At 41.9% G+C, this 19569-nt stretch overlaps 1 protein-coding gene across 1 annotated transcript in view; it reads left to right on the forward strand.

Annotated features, from left to right (window-relative positions):
• mi (cyclin E-interacting protein minus) overlaps positions 1-19569 on the forward strand; it is a 120479-nt gene that overhangs the window by 18230 nt on the left and 82680 nt on the right. The window contains exons 4-5 of the mRNA XM_080274823.1: positions 5523-5664; positions 11430-11570. Of these exons, the coding sequence (XP_080130949.1) occupies positions 5523-5664; positions 11430-11570 (283 nt within the window). The remainder of the gene's footprint in view (positions 1-5522; positions 5665-11429; positions 11571-19569) is intronic.

Genomic DNA, 19569 nt, shown 5'->3' on the forward strand with positions numbered 1-19569 from the left:
GTTAGTAACCAAGGTATCTACTTCATTTTTTTTTCATTTAAAAGCTTAGCTCAAACCGAAAATGACCCATGTGATGCATTTTAAATATTGGGATGAAAATTAGCATTAGTATGGTACTAATTTTTCAAGTATAAGAAGTATTAGTAGCAGAAGTTGTTGGTTTTGTAGAAATATTAGTACAGTATTAGCTGTAGCAGTTGATTTTTCATGTAGCAGAAGTAGTAGTAGTAGTAGTAGTTGGTGGTGGTGGTGGTGGTGGTGGTGGTGGTGGTGGTGGTGGTGGTGGTGTTGTTGTTGTTGTAACTGACAGACAGAGTAGTAGTAGTAGTAATAGCAGTAGTATAGTAGTGGTAGTAGTAGTAGTAATAGTAGGAGGAGGAGAAAAACACTGATTCACACACATAACAACCTGTAAACACTTCCCTCAATGTTCAAAAATCCTTAACAGTAGTATTACTGTATTACCTATTGGCATCATTATTATTAGTAGTAATAGTACGAAATAGTAGGAGTACTACAAGGGACGCCAGCATTATCCCCAGCACCACTGCATGTATTACTCTATCCAGCTGCTGTGTGTAATAAACACAAGAAAAATAAAATAAAATAAAAATAAAAATGCAGTTAATTTTTCGTTTGTGTATAGAAATAAAATCTATCAGTAGTTTGTTGTTAGAAACATTGAGCACAAAGCATAGGGTCTGGCAACTGTGGCGTCTTGGCACTGGAAGTGGTGGATGTCTGACTCCTCATCGCACTCACAGCTCTCACCCAGCCAGGCGAGGTGGCAGTGGAAGCCCCCTACATTTCGGAGGACTTTCTACCATATTTACAGTTGCATTTCCAGACAAGCGACTTGCTCAAATGAAGGGGGAAGGGTCAAAATAGTGGTGTATGCACCTAACTCCAAACTGGCAACTCTGTCGCCTGTCTGACTACTCCACGCGACGCCTTATATAGTGAAAGGATGAGAAACAGGGACACGGAGGAAGTTGAGAGACAGAAGAGTTATATGTGGGGAGAAAGAGAGAGGTGAAAGGATTAGTAAGAGAGTAAAGAGAGAGTGAATGAGGGATTTGGAAAGAATTTGAGTGTTAGTGAAGGGAATGTAAGAAAATGTTCTGGAAAAGGGTAAGGAGAGTTAGACAATGTGATAAAGAAGTAAGTTGGGAGTGAAAGATAAAATGGTATATTGCTAGTGAAGAAGGGAAAACAGTGAGCAGATGGAGAGAACACTTTAAGGAATTGTTGAACATAGAGAATGAAAGTAATGCGAGTACAGTATACATGACTGGGAAGTGGCTGGGAGGAGAAGGGAGGTGCAAAGAGAAGGAATCAGTAGGATGGAAGTAGTGGAAGCAGTGAAGAATGTCAAAATGGAGAAAGCCCCAGGAATTGATGAAGCGTGTTGTGAAATGAAGAAGCATGGGGGAGAGATAGTAGTATGAGTAGAATGGATATACTGTAGTAGTTGTGCAGATTGGCCTAGGAGGAAGATAAAGTCATGGAGGATTGGAAGTCATGTATAATTATTATCCTGTACAAAGGAAAAGAGGAAAAAGAAGTGTGTGGTACTCATAGGGGCATTTGTCTTCTTAGTGTAATAGGAAAAGTATATGGTAGGATACTTGTTGACCGAGGTAGGGGAATAATAGAGGAATTAGTTGGAGAAGAACAGAGAGGTTTTAGGAAGGGAAGAGGTTGTGTAGATCAGATATTCATTCTTAGATCTTCAGTGGAAAAGTTTCTAGAGAAGGGAAAGAAGTTGTATGCAGCCTTCATGGATTTGGAGAAAGCATATGACAGGGTGGGTAGACTAAGAATGTGGAAAGTATGAAGAATATATGGAGTAAATGGGAAGTTGTTGATTGCTGTGAAGAGTATGTATGAGGGTGCTTAGGCTGCAGTGCGTGTGGATGGTGAAATGAGTGAATTTTTACATCTGAATGTTGAACTGAAACAGGAATGTGTCATGTTCCCATTGTTGTTGAATCTGTTTATGGATGGAGTTGAGATACAAGTTAGAGCAGTGGATGTTGGAACAACCCTAATGAGAGAGGGCAGTGTTTGGAAACTCCCTGTACTGTTGTTTGCAGATGATGCTGTATTGTTAAGTGAAGACAAAGGCGAACTGCAAGGCTTGGTGAATGAGTTTGGGAGTGTGTGTAAGAAATGGTATCTAAAGGTGAAAACAGGGAAGAGTAAAGCTATGGTCTTTGAGAGAAATGAAGTCACTGAATGTACAGTGAGGCTGGATGAGGAGGAAATGAAAAGTGTGAGTGACTTTAAGCACAGTACTTGGGTAGCATGGTGATTAACGATGGAAGTTTAGAGGGAGAAGTGCTTGAAAGGGTACAACAGGGAAAAAAGGTTGCTGGTTTTTTTAAAGCATTGATAAGGAACAAGAAAGTGAGCGTGGAAGTGAAAAATTTACTGCATGTCACTATTATGATACCATCTCTAACCTGTGGAAGTGAAGCTTGGATTTGTTGGAAGGACACAAGTCAGGAGTGAGAGTAATGGAAATGAGTTAATTGAGAGGAGCATGTAGAGTTACACAGAGAGACAGAGGAAATGAAGGAGTGCTGTGGTGTGGATGTGGATGTGACAGAAAGCATTAGTAGAAATACATTGAGGTGGTTTGGCCATGTGGAGAAGATGGAGAGCAAGAGACTAACAAGGAGAGTGTATGCGAGTGAGGTGGAGAGGGAGGGGGAGGCCGAGGATGTGATGGAGGGATGGAGTGGAGAGGTATATGAGAGAGAGGGGTGTGAACTGGGAGCAAGGCAATGAAGTGGCATTGGACAGGGCAACATGGAGACAATTTGTTTGTGCCCACCCCTTACAGGATTGAGGCATCTGGGAATAGATAGATAGATCTATGCAGTATCATGACAGCACTGCATTTTATGGTTTCAGCCTAGTACATCATTTGATGCTGCTCATTTAATTTTTTTTGGTTTTAATTTGTTGACTAAGCCTGTACTGTAGCAGTAATTTTGCAAATTTGAGTTGTGAGTCTCCCAGCATTACTGTAAAAGTCCTCTCATTTGGCATCTGGTCATACAGTATTTCCAGTCTTTCGGTGGTTTTCGAAAAGAGTCCCATTATGAGAGTTCTCTTCTCTTCCAGCACATATACTGAACCGATTAGCCAATTTGGCACTGTTGGCGCTAAATCTAGCACTTTTCTTAATAATTTAGCAATTTTCATAATAATTTAATGCCAATAAATATTAGATTTACTTCTATATCTAGCACATTTTGAAGTCCAGTTTAGTGCAAAAGTTTGAATTGTTCATCTATAGCTTGGTGCGTTTTAAAGTTGAGCTTAGCACTTTTGAAGATTTCTGCTTGCCAACACTGCATGCGTCATTGACCATCATGATTCCTGAGTGTCTGGCTTTGTGAGCAGGACCTTTTGCAAGTTTGGAAACTTTACATGCTAGTTTACGGTCATCCTCTTGTTCTGGTGTTGCGCTATGGCCTCTGCTGGTGGAAAGCTTACTGGTGTTGTGAAAAAAATGCACCCATAAGATGCTGACTATCACCAAGAAGACTGAATTATTGAAAAAACTAGAGGCAGGTGTTCCTAGGAAGAAGGTAATGAAAGATTTTGGTGTGAGCTCTTCCACTATACAGTCACTACTCGTTTTACGATGGGGTCATGTCAGGTCATACCTTATCGTATACCGATTTTATTGTAAATCAGGAAATTGAAACCCATTATAATAGGGGGATTATGTCAACCCGACTTCCCAAAGTCACCTAACCAAGACTGAACCATAAATGACAACCCACCTTCATTCCTTCCTTTGTTGGTCCAAGCCGTTCCCCTCGAGACTGGGGGACAGCCTGTGCTTACAGGCACTAGTGGTCAGCCTCTGAGTCAGACAGGAACAGGTTAGGGGGAGGGGAATCTGGCCCATACCTGCACCAACCTTAGCACTGGGACCCATACCTGCACCAGCCATGGCACTGGGGCCTTCACTGGCACTGACCTTACCACTGGACATATAAATCCATGGAAGTGATTTCAGTTATCCACGAATTTTTTGTACAATAATGAAAACAATTATAGTGTTCAAATAAATAATTTTAATTTACGAGAGAAATAAATAAAATATAAAAATGCCTACCTGCTGCCTGTGTGCATGCATTGTGTGTGTGTGTGTGTGTGTGTGTGTGTGTGTGTGTGTGTGTGTGTGTGAGGTTGGTCTACCATGCACCACACAGTCAGTTTGAATCCGACGGTCGAACCATGCGTGACTCGCTAATTGTTATTTGTGTCTTATTTTTCTGCCTTCCAGTGATTGCTTGCCTTGTTTGCCAACATGGGGCCTAAGTGTAGTGCTAGTGATGCATGTGGTAACACACCAAAACGGACCCGTAAAGTGATGTCGCTGACAGAGATAGTTAAAGTGTTGGACAAACTTAGGGAAGGAATGTCGGCGACAATTCGCCATCAGGACGATTCCCCGTCATTTATTTACATACCAGTTTATTTAGCAAGTACAGTACACTAGTTTTTTACTTATATGAGTTATAAAATCCCCCTGAAAATTAGTTATTAAAGTATTAATCAATAATAAGTATATTTATAGAATAACGGGGAATTGTCCAGGGTGCGAATTGTCCTGACGGGGACTCGTCCATGTTTTGATGATGAATTGACTTGACGGTGAATTGTCTCCGAACCGTGTGTTTGGGGTGAATGAGTCAACTGCTCGTGCAATAAAGAAGACAGAACGTAGCGTATGGGAGGCAGTGAGGGCTAGTGCATCAGACTGTGCTAAAGTGTCTCCACCTACGCCTGTGCATGTCAGTTTTCAGTAAGTGTTAGGGATTACTGCATTGTAGTACGATGTTTGGCTGAGAGATGATGATAACAGCGGGGCACACATGAACAAGATGAAAAGACAGGGCTTTGAAGGGATGGCGGGACCTGAACTATAACAATGCCTGCACGCTGGGGCCGCCATCTTGCCTGAGACAAGTGACGGTCACCTTGCGTGTGCCTGGCGCTTTCTGATGGCAAAATTGTTATAGCGAGAAATTTATTGTAAATTGAATTTTGGGGTGGAACTTTTCTGTTATCGTTGTAGCGAATTATCGTAAACCGAATCATCGTAAAACAAGTAATGACTGCATACAGTATGACGTTAAGAAACAGAAGGCCTATTTAGTGCTTAGGGTTGACCAGTAATACTTCTTAGACACTGATTTCATTGGGATGACCAACCATAATTGCTAGAAATTTTCTGGCAGGTTTTCCAGGTAATCCGGCAGTTTCTGTCCTTTCGGCACCTGCATGTTCCCAAAGATGCCGAATGAGAGGACTTTTACTGTACAGTATTTCATTAGCCTTTAGTAAAATACCTGAAATAGGCAAAGTTTGAACTTTGGAAATGCCAGGTACCAAATATTTGAGGTACTACTGTTTTGTTTTTTGTTAGTATGTAACACCATTTATTGACATTTTAATTAGAGAAGCCCCCATTTCAATAATAATATCTGTTTCAGTGAGGTTCCTGAGTTTTATGGAGCTCTTAGAAGAATACAGCAGTGGCACTTTGGGGCTTTATACATTGTATGCAGAGATCAGGATGTTGTTCAGGAATGGCCAAGCTTTTTACCACTCCACATTGCCAGTGCATCATCAGAAGTGAGTTGAGTATGGTAATACTGTACTTTCCAGTTGCACTTTTGTCATTCATTCATTCATTCATCATCCAATCATTGTCACTGTTGTAAAGTACAAGTCCAGCAGTGTCACTATACAAGTCCTTTTAGTTTTTCCTCCATTGACTACAGCAGTTTTGGCATGTAGAGTATTTCTCACATTCACACCTGAGGATACAGTGATCTCCCTGTCATTACTTAGATATTGATTGCAAGAGCAACTTATGGGAAATTTCTGCACTCTTCTTTCCTTGTTCTTCCCAAAGAAGCATAAAATGGCTACATTTATAGTAACCCCTCCACTTACATGGACCCCTCTTGCAATTATTCCATTTACATGGTGCCCATAAGCAGTGTCAGAATTCAGCAAGGTGCTTCAAACTACTTTTTTCAGTGACACTTCAGCTGCCATCATGGCCATCAACTAGACATTTGTCAAAAATTTGAGGGATCTGAAGCAACTAGGAACCCCACAGTGGAGTTGAGGTCAAAGTGGTTTCTTAGGCAGCAGGTTGGAGTTTATCATGGCGAGATTTATCCAAAACATGCACTCACTCACTCACTCTCACACACACACACACACACACACACACACACACACACACACACACACACACACACACACACACACAGAAACTCTTCTTAATGTCACTGTCTTATGTCTACTTTACCTCTGTACAGTAGACTGTGACCATGGGAAGCATATCTCTAGTCCAGTTGGGGTCACAGGGTTTTTAGTGAGCAAGTTGGGGTGTTGCCGGAGACATGGTTAACACATTAGGTTTATCATATTGGGACCTATGCTGATTCCACATGCACAATCTGCTGGGTTAACACTTAGCCATGTAACAGGAGGTACAGCTGTGTTTCCATCTTGCATCCTAGACCTTGTACAAAGAAGAAGAGACTGGGGAAGAATCTGCACTCTACATTTGTTCTTCTTCTTGGGAAAACAGATAACAGCTGTGACAGGGAATTGATTGTGTTTTTGAGAATCTAGCCTCAAGTTGCTTACAACCACCACCAGCCACACTGAGGTCAGAGGGTACATCTCACTCTATCCACTGGCTAAGGTGTAGGGTGACTGAGAACTCCTCAGTTTCACCAAAAGGAAAAGCTTTCAGTGCTTTCTTCCAGCATGAGTGATTAGTCCCCAGCTCATGTGGACCTAACCTGCTCCTAGGCAATACAGCATGCCCTCGTTTTGTGATGAGGATGCATTTGAAAAAGTCATCGCAAAACAGTTTATCATGTAGCGTGTCAGTTATAATGTGAGTTCAGTGGGGATAAGTTTTTGACCAAGGGTTACCGACCCCACAAAATCCAAAATCAAGTTTCCAACTCACCTAAAGTGCTTGTTATTTCACTTTGTTGCACTTCACTTGTCAGTATCACCAGAAGTAAGTCTAAAAACAAGTTTTGAACTCACCCAAACTGATAGTTATTTCACTTCACTGCACTTCACCTGCTGCTTACCAGCAGAATTACAGTAAAAGTCCTCTCATTCAACATCTTCGGGACGAAGCAGGTGCTGAAAGAGCAGAAACTGCCGGATGGCTGGGAAAACCTGCCAGAAAGTTTCTAGCAATCATGGTCGGTCACCCCAATGCAATCACAGTGTCTAGCAAGAATTATTGGTCAACCCTAAGCACAAAATCGGCCTTCTGTTTCTTATGGCCATATATTGTGGAAGAGCTCGCCCCGAAATCTTCCTTTATCTTCTTCCTAGGGACACCCGCCTCCAATTTTTTCAATAATTCAATCTTCTTGATGATAGTCAGCACCTTGTGGGTGTGTTTTTTCACAACACCGGTAGGCTTTCCACTAATAGAGACCATAGCACAACACAAGAATGAGAGGATGACCATAAAAAAGCCAGACACTCACGAGTCATGATAGCTGACGGCGCATGCAGTTTTGGTAAGCAGAAATCTTCAAAAGCGCTAAGCTTAACTTTAAAACGTACTAAGCTGTAGGTGAACCGTTCAAACTTTCACACTAAATTGGACTTCAAAATGCTCTAGATATAGAAGAAAATCTAATATTTATTGGCGCTAGATTATTATGAAAAGCTGTATGTTGTTATGAAAAGTGCAAGATCTAGTACCAGCAGTGCCAAATTGGCAACTATGGGTGCAGCGTATGGGTACCAGTATGGATACCAGCGGCAAGCCGGCAACCCTGTCGCAGGTGCCAATCAGCTCACCATGTGCTGGAAGAGCAGAGAACTTTCATAATGGGACTATTTTTGAAAACTGCTGTAGGACAGGAAATACCATAAGACCAGATGCCGAATGAAAGGACTTTTGCTGTAAGTCTAAAAACAGTTTTCCAACTCACCTAAATTGGTAGTTATGTCACTTCGCTGCACTTCACTTTCTACTTGAGCTTCAACACCACACTACAGTATTGTTCCATCTCTGACACAAATACTCTATACCCAATAGTGATGAGGACAAAGGCTATCTTGGAACAAACAGATGACTGTAGACTTGCATGAGAGTGGTCATATAAGCAAAAATAATTATTCTGTATTGACTACAGTCGTTCTATTTTATCAAGGCAGTTTGGGTCGGGCTCTCTGGGACCTCACTCTGTTAGCTCTGTTGCCACATCGTCGCCACACACGTGCGCTCTCTCTCTCTCTCTCTCTCTCATATTATATATTAACTACTACTAATTGTATTTTCTTAATTTTTTCTCTTGTTTTCGACTTTTTTTTCCACACCACCCCTGAGGTAAAAGTCTATAGGTGGGTTTTTTTCTCTTTTTTTTTTTTAAATAGCTTCCATGGCGGGAGACTGACCGAGTATGACCCACTCACGCAGGGCTGTCCCTCGTGTCACCACCTGACAACGTCTCAAAGGCAACGCTGACAAGTCTTATCAGATGTATACTATACTACAGCTTTTTTATTGAATTACATCTATACAGAGTGTTTAAAATTCATTTATAAGTAGTTACTAGCTTAAAATAGGAGAGTGAGAGAGAGAGAGAGAGAGGTGAACACAAATAATTACACGTGTGTCGGCAGCGATGTGACAACAGAGCTAACAGTGTGAGGTCCCAGAGTGTCCCACCCAAACTGCCTTGATAAAATAGAAAGACTATAGTGAGGCTTTGAATGGGGTCATAATCATCGTATGAGCAAAAATTCTATTGTATATTGAAAAAAAAGGTCCCAACTTTTTCATCACCATAGAAGCAATTTATCTCATACCAGCTCATCATATAACAAGGGTCTGCTATATACTAAGGCAGTGCCCTATTTGCTTGCTGTGTGCTGTGTCACTGCATTTCTTCTTTTTATCCATTGTGCAGAATCCTGTTTCTTCTCCCTTAGCCATCCTTGATAAAAAAAATAGATTGTTGTTGATCCTACTTTAGCCTGAAAACTGCAGCATTAGGATTTTCCACCCTATCATTGGTGTGCCTTTTTATTTTTATTTATTTTTATACATGTCAGAAACCAGTTTAATCCCTTGATATGAAAGAGAACATGGTAAAGTTTGGGCATATCTAATAAAAAGTCAGTATTGTGCATAGTTTAGTCATTATTCAGTTAAGTTCTTGGGTTTTTGTCCAGTGTCAGAAACACTAAGCTGTTACAGTATTTTCCCCACAGAGTTTTTAGCATGATGGGATAAAAGATCATACAGTATTTTAAAGTATGGGTGTGCAGATTTTGAAATCATTATGCACCACAGTATAGCCAGGTGAATATTTCAGAGTTTAAATGTGTTGGAGGACCATATCAGAAAATACAGCACAAATAAGAGGGGATGGATAAGTAGGAATAGTGTCTGAAAAAAAGCTCCAGATGCCACAATATGATCTCTTTAAGTCATTATTGACCCATTTACACTGAAGCAAAGCATGTATACTTTTATTTTTTAGCCTGCCCCAAGTGATATGTCACATGGCCTACTGGGCATCAAAGTGGTATAAGTCATAGTTCTTGGGTTAACATAGGTTGTGGTCAGACAGATTGACTGTTGTTGAACCTGCTTTAACTAGGTTATGGTTGGGTGATGAACTGCATGTTCCTTTACACACACACACACACACACACACACACACACACACACACACACATGCACGCACGCACTCATGCATGCACACACACTGTCACGCATGCAGACAAACACACACACACACACACACACACACACACACACACACACACACACACACACACACACACACACACACACATACACTCATGCATGCACACACACTGTCACGCATGCAGACAAACACACACACACACACACACACACACACACACACACACACACACACACACACACACACACAATCAAATTATCTTTAGTTTAACTCCCACCCACTGGGGTTTTTCCAACATTGCGAACTCCAAGAGTTTGGAAAAAATATCCCTACTTCAGACCCTAATTTCTGCCAGACTATAATAGCTGGAGAAAATACTGAAGATACTTAAGACTCACCAACTCTTCCTCTTTCAAATGAAAGTATCCTCACGTCTCCAGGTGGTCCCATCAATGAGTAAGAATAAGTTAAAGATTACTGGTTTTCCGTGTTTTGGTGGGCTTATCCGTGTGCACGCCACTGCCAGTGACCTTGGATTCGCTGGCTAGCGTTGGCTGCACTGACTGGAGTGGTTATTGAAACACTGCCTGGCCTCCCAAAATTTTCCACTCATTCTTCGACTTTTCCTAACTCACCATCATAAAGATGAGTCATCACCCTGTTCATATGGCTTCTCATAGGGTTTCCCGCCCATTTCATAGTGCTACTATGCCCTGTATGTGTGTGGGAAAAGAATAGCTCTTTGATTTTCTGTACTCACTTCTTGCGTCAGTTTAAATAATTTCCCTCTACTGCGGCACTTATATTTGCACTTGACTTCACAGTCGCTGGTAATTGCACTTTGAAAAATAAATGCTCTGGCTGTTTCACGCAGTATGGTTGAGTATGAGGTAATTACTTGTGCAGAAATTGTGACTAATTTGTACTAATCAAGGGTAATGTGAAAATATTTCTAATGTTATACACAACTTACATTTTTTGTACTTCACATCACAAATATGCTAATTCTCGCATAGTTATTTACCATTACTGTATTTTGTGAGTAACAAGGTTATAAATTTAGTTACAGCCAACCAGGTCATTTTCTTTCTCACCCGTGCACTCATGGTGTTCTTTCATTGTACCAGATAGGGTTACTCAAGGTATTTCCAATCATTGTTAAATAAATAACCATAAACAGTAACATTGCAGTGCACTTGTAAAACTTATTATAAAACACTTAGTTCATAACACTTACTAGATATAACTTATAATATCTTACATTTCACTTATGTATAAAAAAAACACGTGCATACCTGTTTACTATTTACAATTTCCCACACACCTGCTCAGTCACTTAGCCCTTTCCCCGGCAGTAAGGGCAGAACTTCCACGGGGGTCGATGATGCAATTGGCCCTGCGCTGGGGGAGCAGAATCAGACAAGGAGGATGAGGAAGACATCACTCAACACTCTGCCAGTACCATGTACAGACTGAGCTGTGCGTCAGTGGGATACCTTGGGTTCCCACCTTCCCTATGGTTGTCATAGAAAATGGTCGCTGGTTCAAAGGGTGGCGGGATGATGCTTGTGACTATACAAGTCAACCAGCGGTGCTCCGCGCCCCAAATCGTGACGGTATAACACGGCAGCCGGTGCATAGGGGTTAATATTAACTGTTTTGATGGTAATATGCTTTCAGGTGGTGGAAGATATGACAAGTACGTTTTGGCGGGGTCACTTGACGTTGTGTGAGGATGGGACAGAGGACACTGTGGTGGTGCCTGAGTGTGTTATACAGTGTATCAGTGGACAGCCAGCTGTCTTCACAAATGCAAAGCAGGTACAGTATTATGTAAAGATACTGTAGATTTTTAAAACTTAGCATTAGTTTATAATAGAATATGTACTATACTACAGTAGTTGCATGATAGACTTTAGTTTCAAGGCACAGGATGGGGTGACTCTTGTGCTATGTGGAGGTATGAATCCTCAGTAGGAACTGCAAGTTTTTTAGTCTTATAATATCCCTTTTGACATACTGGCATAGGTAAGTAAACTAACTCCTTCAGCTTGTGGATGTCCATCTTGAGCTGAATAGAATCGATTGGCATTAACCTTAATAATATGTATTATGATGGGAAGCCGAGGATGAGGTGGAGGGATGGGGTGGAGAGGTATATGAGAGAGGGGGATGTGAGTTGGGAGCAGGGCAGTGAAATGGCGGGGGACAGGGCGACTTGGAGGCGATTTGTTTGTGGCCACCCCAAACGGGATTGAGGCGTCTGGCAATAGATAGATAGATAGATGTTCTTGATGTGAAGATATTAACATTGTATCTAACCCCCCCATCCCTGACATGTCATTCCTACAAAGAAGTTTGTTTGGCATGAGTAAGAATAAATAGGCATCCTCTGGCTGGCCTAGCTGCAGATCACAACTCCTCAAAGAGTATGATATGGGCCTTTTTTATGTAAAAATTTTTGCCCTTGTTTGACCACTTGAACATGAAAGGCTCACAGTTCATTGCTGCAGCACAAGATTCATCTCATCAAATGCAATACCTCCCTCCACCATGGTCAGACAAAAAATGAATAACATTTGTAATATACAGAGTGGTTCAGTAATATCATTCTTTCATTTCCTGCCACTGTGGTACACCAACACATGGTCACCACAGCCAGGCACATCTTTCAGCAAAACAGTATCCTTCATGAATTCCCACTTGATAATTATCCCACAGAAACTACCCTTCTCCAGGAGACAAGGTCACTTTGCAAGACTAATGTGGCCACCATCTTCTGTACATCAGTACCAGCACAAAACACATGCCATGCCCACACTGTAATGCAGCCCCATCACATCACAACACACTTACTGACTTCTTGCATCTCATTCACAAGTTTCACAGATAGACAAACTTTCAGCATTACCTCTACTTAAGATCAGGTTGTGCGACTAAAGTACAGCAACCCTCAATTTATGTGGACCCAGTTTGCACTTGACATATTTTGCATGGAAAGATAAACCCTGACCTGTCCCTGTAAATGTGGAGGAAAAACAGTTTGTGTTGGAAAATACCAGAAGTTGACCCCTGTCTGCAGCTGTTATACCCCCCTGCAGAATTCCACTGTCAGTCCATGTAGGTGCATGCTTGTCCCATTGAGAATAAACAGAACATTGTCATTTTCCATAGGATTTTGCTCAGACAGATGATCATAATTCACCCTAACTAAATTATGGAATGTAAAAATGGTATGCTCTCTCTGACTTCATCACTACCACTCACCAATGGTCAAATACAAGAGACCAGATATAAATACAGATACAAATACAGTAATTTGTCAAGAGGCAGATACAAATACAAATATTGATTTTACTGTATCTGCAAGTACATATACAAATACAAATACTGTACATTATTATTGTACTTGTCTGTATTTGAAACAAATATGGCAAGTTGTAGGATCAAATACAGTTACAGAAACAAATATTGATTTTATTTTATTTGCAAGTACAATTACAAATATGTAATTGGCCCCATCTGTGCTGTGTTTTTTTTTTTTTTTCTTTTTTTCATTCAACTAAGCATCTGAAGATACCCATTTCCCGACACCCAAATATCTCCATCCCATCATGGTAAGTGATACATATTTATCACTTTGTCTATGGTGTCTATAACCAGACACCTTAATCCTGTAAAGGGTGGTCACAAACATGTCACTTCCATGTCACCCCGTACCCTGCCATTTCGCTGCTCTCCCCCCAGCTCACACACCCCTCTCTCATATACCTCTCCACTCCATCCCTCCATCTTATCCTCGGTCTCCCCCTCCATCTAACTCACATACATTCTCCTCATTTGTCTCTCGCCCTCCATCCTCTCCACATGGCCAAACCACCTCAGTGTATTTCTCCTCATGAATTCCATCACATCCTCATCCACACTGCAATGCTCCTTCACTTCCTCATTTGTCAGTCTGTCTCTCCATGTAACCCCACATGCTCCTCTCAGATAACTCATTTCCACTGCTCTCACTCTTGACTTCTGTTCTTCCAACAATGTCTAAGCTTTGCATCCACACATTAGAGTTGGTATCCCAATACTATCATGCAGTACTTTTTTTTTTTTTTTTTTTTTTTTTTTTTTTTAAATCACTTCCCTAATTCTTATCACTGCTTCCAAAGAACCAGCAACCCTTCATCCCTCTTGTATCCTTTCAAGCACTTCATCCTTCAAACTTCCATCCTTAGTCGTCAGACAGCCCTAGTACTTAAATGGATTCACATTTTCCATTTCTTCATCATCCAACCTCACTGTGCATTCAGTGACTTCATTTCTCGTGAAGACCACAGCTCATTCTTCCCTACATTCACACTTAGATTCTGTTTCTTTCACACTGTTCCAAACTCAGTCACCAAGCCTTACATTTCTTCTTCATCTTTACTAAACAATACAGTATCATCTGCAAACAACAGAACAGGAAGTCTTCAAACACTACCCTCTCTCATTAGGGCCACCCCAACATCCACTGCCCTACTGTCATGAATTCGCCAAATTGTGTTTTTTACAAATTCATGTCATTCTGTAATTATGGGAACTCAAGATGCATTTGTGAAAAACTCAGAAATATTCACTCAGTTAACCGTCCCAACAGTGCTCCAATCGGGATTGTTCTCAAAACATTCTTTATTGTTTCACTAGTGATTGTTTTTATGCACGCCCAGCACATTACTGAATGATACTTTTGTGTATTTACCATTCCTCCGCCCTCCCTTTGTAACTGTTAAGCTAAGCGACGCCTACTTCAGGTGATCATGTATTGCTTTGTGGCTGGTGTGAGAACGTTAGTCAGTTGGTATATTGTTGCCACGGGAGGAGGATTCTAGAACAGTGCTGAGCAGTGAAGACCCCATCTTGTGGCTTGTCACCCAGTCTCTAGCAGTTCTACGACCCCCGCATCTCCCCACCGAATTGGTGATTGGCAATAGTGGACATCAGCAGTGGGATTTGCAATGGCCTGAGTAGCAGAGCTGCCCAGTCTCTTTGCAGCTATGACTCCATTTTCTCCACTGACTAGTATTTTCTTTCTAAGCTTCAGCGTATTAGCTAGTTATTTGATTGCGTGAATGAGTGATTACTCGTTTAAGTTATCATGTAAGAATTCATTTTGTTTGTAATTAATAAATTTACAGGTCTTTTCCATGGGCATGATTAAATGTAAGAATCATGTTTCATTTCTCCATATTGTGGTTACTTTAGTTTGCTACACCCAATTTGCACAAGCTTCTTATATTAATCACGACTGGTAGTTAAGCCATTTCTTTCATATTCAGTCATAAATCTGTTTGTGCCTGCCAAGAGTTTGCACCAGCAAGAATCTGTCTTTATTAGTATTAATTATCAGTTGTCAGGGGTAAGGAGACTTTCTCGGAGGCCAACAGTATCAAGAATTCAGCATTCGCAAGTGATTAGTCTCTGTTGTGTACTGTTGAGAGAGTTTATGATACTGTCGTCTTTAGAGAATCGGCAAAGTAAGCCAGAATAAAGTAAAACTTACTACTTTATTTCATAAGTTGATAGCCCTCGTGTCAGTGGTGACTTTCTTTTTTCTTCCATAAGTGGTGGCGATATATTCATTGTAAGTAAAACTTACTACTTTATTTCATAAGTTGATAGCCCTCGTGTCAGTGGTGACTTTCTTTTTTCTTCCATAAGTGGTGGCGATATATTCATTGTATTTCTTTTCCCACTGAGACATCTGATGACTTATTTGCAATTTATTCATATTTCACTTCCCCCCTTGACACCTGGCAACCTCATTCCAGGATGTTAACTCTTTGCATTAAAGTTACTAACGAAATACAGTAGTGATAAACTCACTCACAGTGAGTTATTAGTCATAATCATTAAAGTTTATAGGCGCTAGCATACTGGCAGTTTTGTTTCAGCTTTATTAATATTGGACAAGTCTTTCCCTTGCCATTTGTAATTTTTTTTTTTCTTTCCATACCAGTTTAACTACCTGTAGATAAAACTGGTCATCATCAGCCTGTGCCTATATTCTTAATTTTCAATTACCAGCATTGGACTGTGAAACATCATTACAGTCTTTAGGTCACTCAGTCTCAATTTGAGTTAGCATCATGGCTACTAATTCATACTTACAGGGAGCCAAAGATATGGTGCTTACCAATCCCCAGGAAATTGAAGACTATGTGCTCTCGCGATACACTCATAAACAGCACTGTGAGAGTGATGCATGTGAAGAACATAAAATTCAGGGCGAGGAATGTGAGAGAGAATGTGAACACTAGCGAGAATAGCTCGAGGACCATGAGAGAGAATGTGAACAGTATGAACACGAATGTGCCGATCGTGAGACACGTGAGAAACACGGAGTGTGAGGTGTTGAAGATCAAGTGAGACTCCTTGGCTTTGGGCACATCTGGTGCAGCTGACCCTAGCTCCATGAGTGCTCTCCCAGCACCTGTTTTGGCAACCCTGTACCTCAAGCTTCCTTCGTACAGGGAAGGTGAGCGAATCGAGCCATTCATAGATCGTTTTGAGGACATGGCGCAGCTGTACCAGCTGAACGAGACAGCTAAGCAGCTCCAATTTTCTTAGCTTGTTTGAGGGCCCTGCCCGCGATATTCTCCACAGAATTTGCGAAGACACACGCACTTATGAGGTGATGAAGGCCATACTCATCAAAGCATACAGTCTCACGGTTGACGACACCAGGAGTCAGTTGACAAGGGTGCGTCACCAAGAAAGGAGACTGCTATCCAGTTCCACGACCATCCCACCACTTACTTAGACAAGTGGATAGAGAAAGACAAGACCCCTCGCACTCGAGGGGATAATTGACCTTATCCTGCGTACACAGTTAGAAAAGTTGTGGCCTGCTGGGCTCATTGCTTAGTTAAAGATTTGTCAAGTAAAGGACGCCAGCCAGATGGTGGAGAAGGCTGATGCTTTCTTCACTGCATACGGGTACCAGACTTGTAAGCAAGGGCACTGGAACAGGAAAGGTAATGCCAAGTCTGGAAAGCCATCTCAGAGCAAACCCCAGCATCGAGGCCATTCTCAGAATGATGGCCACGGTCCAGACAAATCACAGAAAGAGGACCAAGGGCAGTATGTTCAGCAACCTGGCTGAAAGAGGTACAACAAGTACCCTAACCAGCAACAATAGCAGCCATACAATCAACAGTCGGGACAGTCTTTATCAGCACCAGCCCCTGTAATCGGAGGCAGGAGGCATATGCAGCCATCATTCTCCGACAAGTGCACAGTGGTGTCGTCCCTAGCAGCACAGGTCCTCCCTCACTAGTAACTAGTCCTCCTTAGACAGTGAGCCCTGCTCTACAGGTGGTCAATGCTCCAGCTCCCCAGATGGTGAGTATGATCCCTCAGACATCTAGTCCTCAGGGTGTCACATTCACAGATTTGTGTGTTATGTAGCCTTATCAATGGCTGGCCGCTTCCTCCACAGGCCCTCCCACTGGTAACAGTGCCTTCCTCATTTAGCTAGGGTTTGTGGGAGGTGTTTCTGTTAATGTTCAGAGAGACAGTGGTTCCTTGGGTTGCTTTGTCTGGCAGTCTAGTTCGGCATGAGGAGTACACAGGTAGACAGATCCAAGCTCATCTTATTGATGGATCTGTGAGATTGTATCCAGGTAGCATCTCCCTTTTACACTGGCCCGACAGTTGCTGCTGTCATGCCAGAACCTTTGTTTGACCTTATTATAGGTAACATACCAGGTGCTAAGAATAGTTGCACTGTAGATGTCGATACTCAGACTTCAGCTGCTGCAGTAACATGAGCCATGGCTAAGGCTCCAAACTGTGTCACCCTGGTGACTATTGCATTGCAGCAAGATCTGATTTGTAGTCAAGATGTTTTCTTGGAGTAACAGTCCGACCTTACACTTGCTGTTGTGTGGAAGAAATTAAGGGTAATGTGATTAAGTATTCACAGGGAGGTCAAGTTAGGTTCCTTTGTAAACAAGGATGTCTGTACCAGGAGATAAGCACCCCAGGGCGAGGTTTGACTGCAGTTTGTCGTTCCTGCAAAGTATCGCCAAGCAGTGTTCGAACTGGGTCATTGTTCAGCATCAGGAGGTCACATGGGCAAAAAGAAAACCCTTGACCGTATGCGTGCTGACTTCTTCTGACCAGGAATGAGATGTGAAATAGGTAGTCTTGTGCGTTCCTGCAATGTGTGTCGACATACCAGCAATCAGGGACGTGTCCTTCCTGCACTGTTGGAATCCATGCCCATAATCTCTGAGTCATTTGAGAGAGGGCAGTGGCAATGTGGGCGCAGACCTGACGTCTTGCTCGTTGGTCCCACGGGACACATTACGTCCTGGGCCTGTACATACATATGTACGGTACCGTAGGTTAAGAGGGAAGTTCAAAGACCCCCCAGAGGCAATATGAGGCAGTGTCTGACTTGCCTTGTGGTGCAGCTCGAACTGTGGGCCTTTCTGAGGATTCCCACGTGAGTGTTCACACCCACGCAGGATGTTAAAATGTGACTTGCCCAAGTTTGCATAGGGATTCTCATCTAACCGATATTAGTCGTAAGTATGCTGTTAGGACGTCCAAGTGCCTAGGAACAAATACCACCGGATAATACTTAGACAAGTAGCATATGCACAGATAGCCCCGAGTTAATGGTCACTACTCTCATTTTCGACCTGTGATGGGCTTTGGGTTATTATGGACCCTGTTAGTTAATCGGCACATGTTGGGATCTTTTTAACGCACTAGGGGTCGATACTGCTGGGGGTGGATCATCTGAAGTGAAGCATGGTTTCACAGATGAAAGAAGGAACTGGTGCCTGATTGACTGCTGTCTTCCTTGAAAGTGCCAGGCAAGGCTCTGGACTGCACCCCTTATATCCACACTGTGTCTATGCATTAACCAGGGAACACCTTGTTCTCTGGTTAATAGAGATAAAGGTTTAACCAGTGAACTACTGGCTGTTCTAAGCGATTTATGCGATCCAAGGACTAGTATGTTTCCTGGTTAATAATCTATCCAATAAGAAATTATTGGCAACCTCGAATGCACGAAGCTCTGACGGGTGCAAGAATTTCTCAGCTAGGGCATACCTTTTGTAGCATATGTGTTGAGTACTAGGCAGAGGGTAATTACAGTTTAATACAAATTGTCACATCGACACTATTGATGCTTCACCCTGATTGATTTTATCAGTACAGTTGGCGGGTGGCGCAATTTTGCTGTGTAGGTACAGCGATAGGTGAAGTAATTTTACCATGTGGGTCAGCTGATCATCTCTGCTGCACACTGCCGCCATATACTTTTACATGTAGGTACATTTACACTGCAGCTGTCACACCTACTGTACACCGTGTTTCACATACACCATGCTACATAACAGTTAGTTGTTAAAGTAAATGTAGCAAACTTTTGCTCAGTTTGATCTGACTGCAGGAATTTTCACTGTCATCACAGAGTTTTTTCACTCAAGCTTGCTTCTGCTAATGTAAATACGAGGTTTTTATGCTCATTGACGACAATAATCTTCCGTAGCAGGATAGTATACACACCACAGTGTGAATCTTGTGTGACTGAGTTAGGATGTACTGTATATAGTTCCTACTAAATTTTTTAGAAAAAATTTTAATGGGCCATAATGTCATGAATTCACCAAATTGTGTTTTTGTATGAATTCACGACGTTGTATTATTATCGGAACTGAAGATGCATTAGTGAAAAACCCAGAAATATTCACTCACCTAACCATCCCGACAGTACTTCAGCCTTCCTTGGCGTATTACTGAGTGATACTTTTGTGTATTTATC

This window comes from Coenobita brevimanus, chromosome 59 (genome assembly GCF_032717465.1).
Source record: "Coenobita brevimanus isolate Jiangsu-jjx chromosome 59, ASM3271746v2, whole genome shotgun sequence".
NCBI lineage: Eukaryota > Metazoa > Arthropoda > Malacostraca > Decapoda > Coenobitidae > Coenobita > Coenobita brevimanus.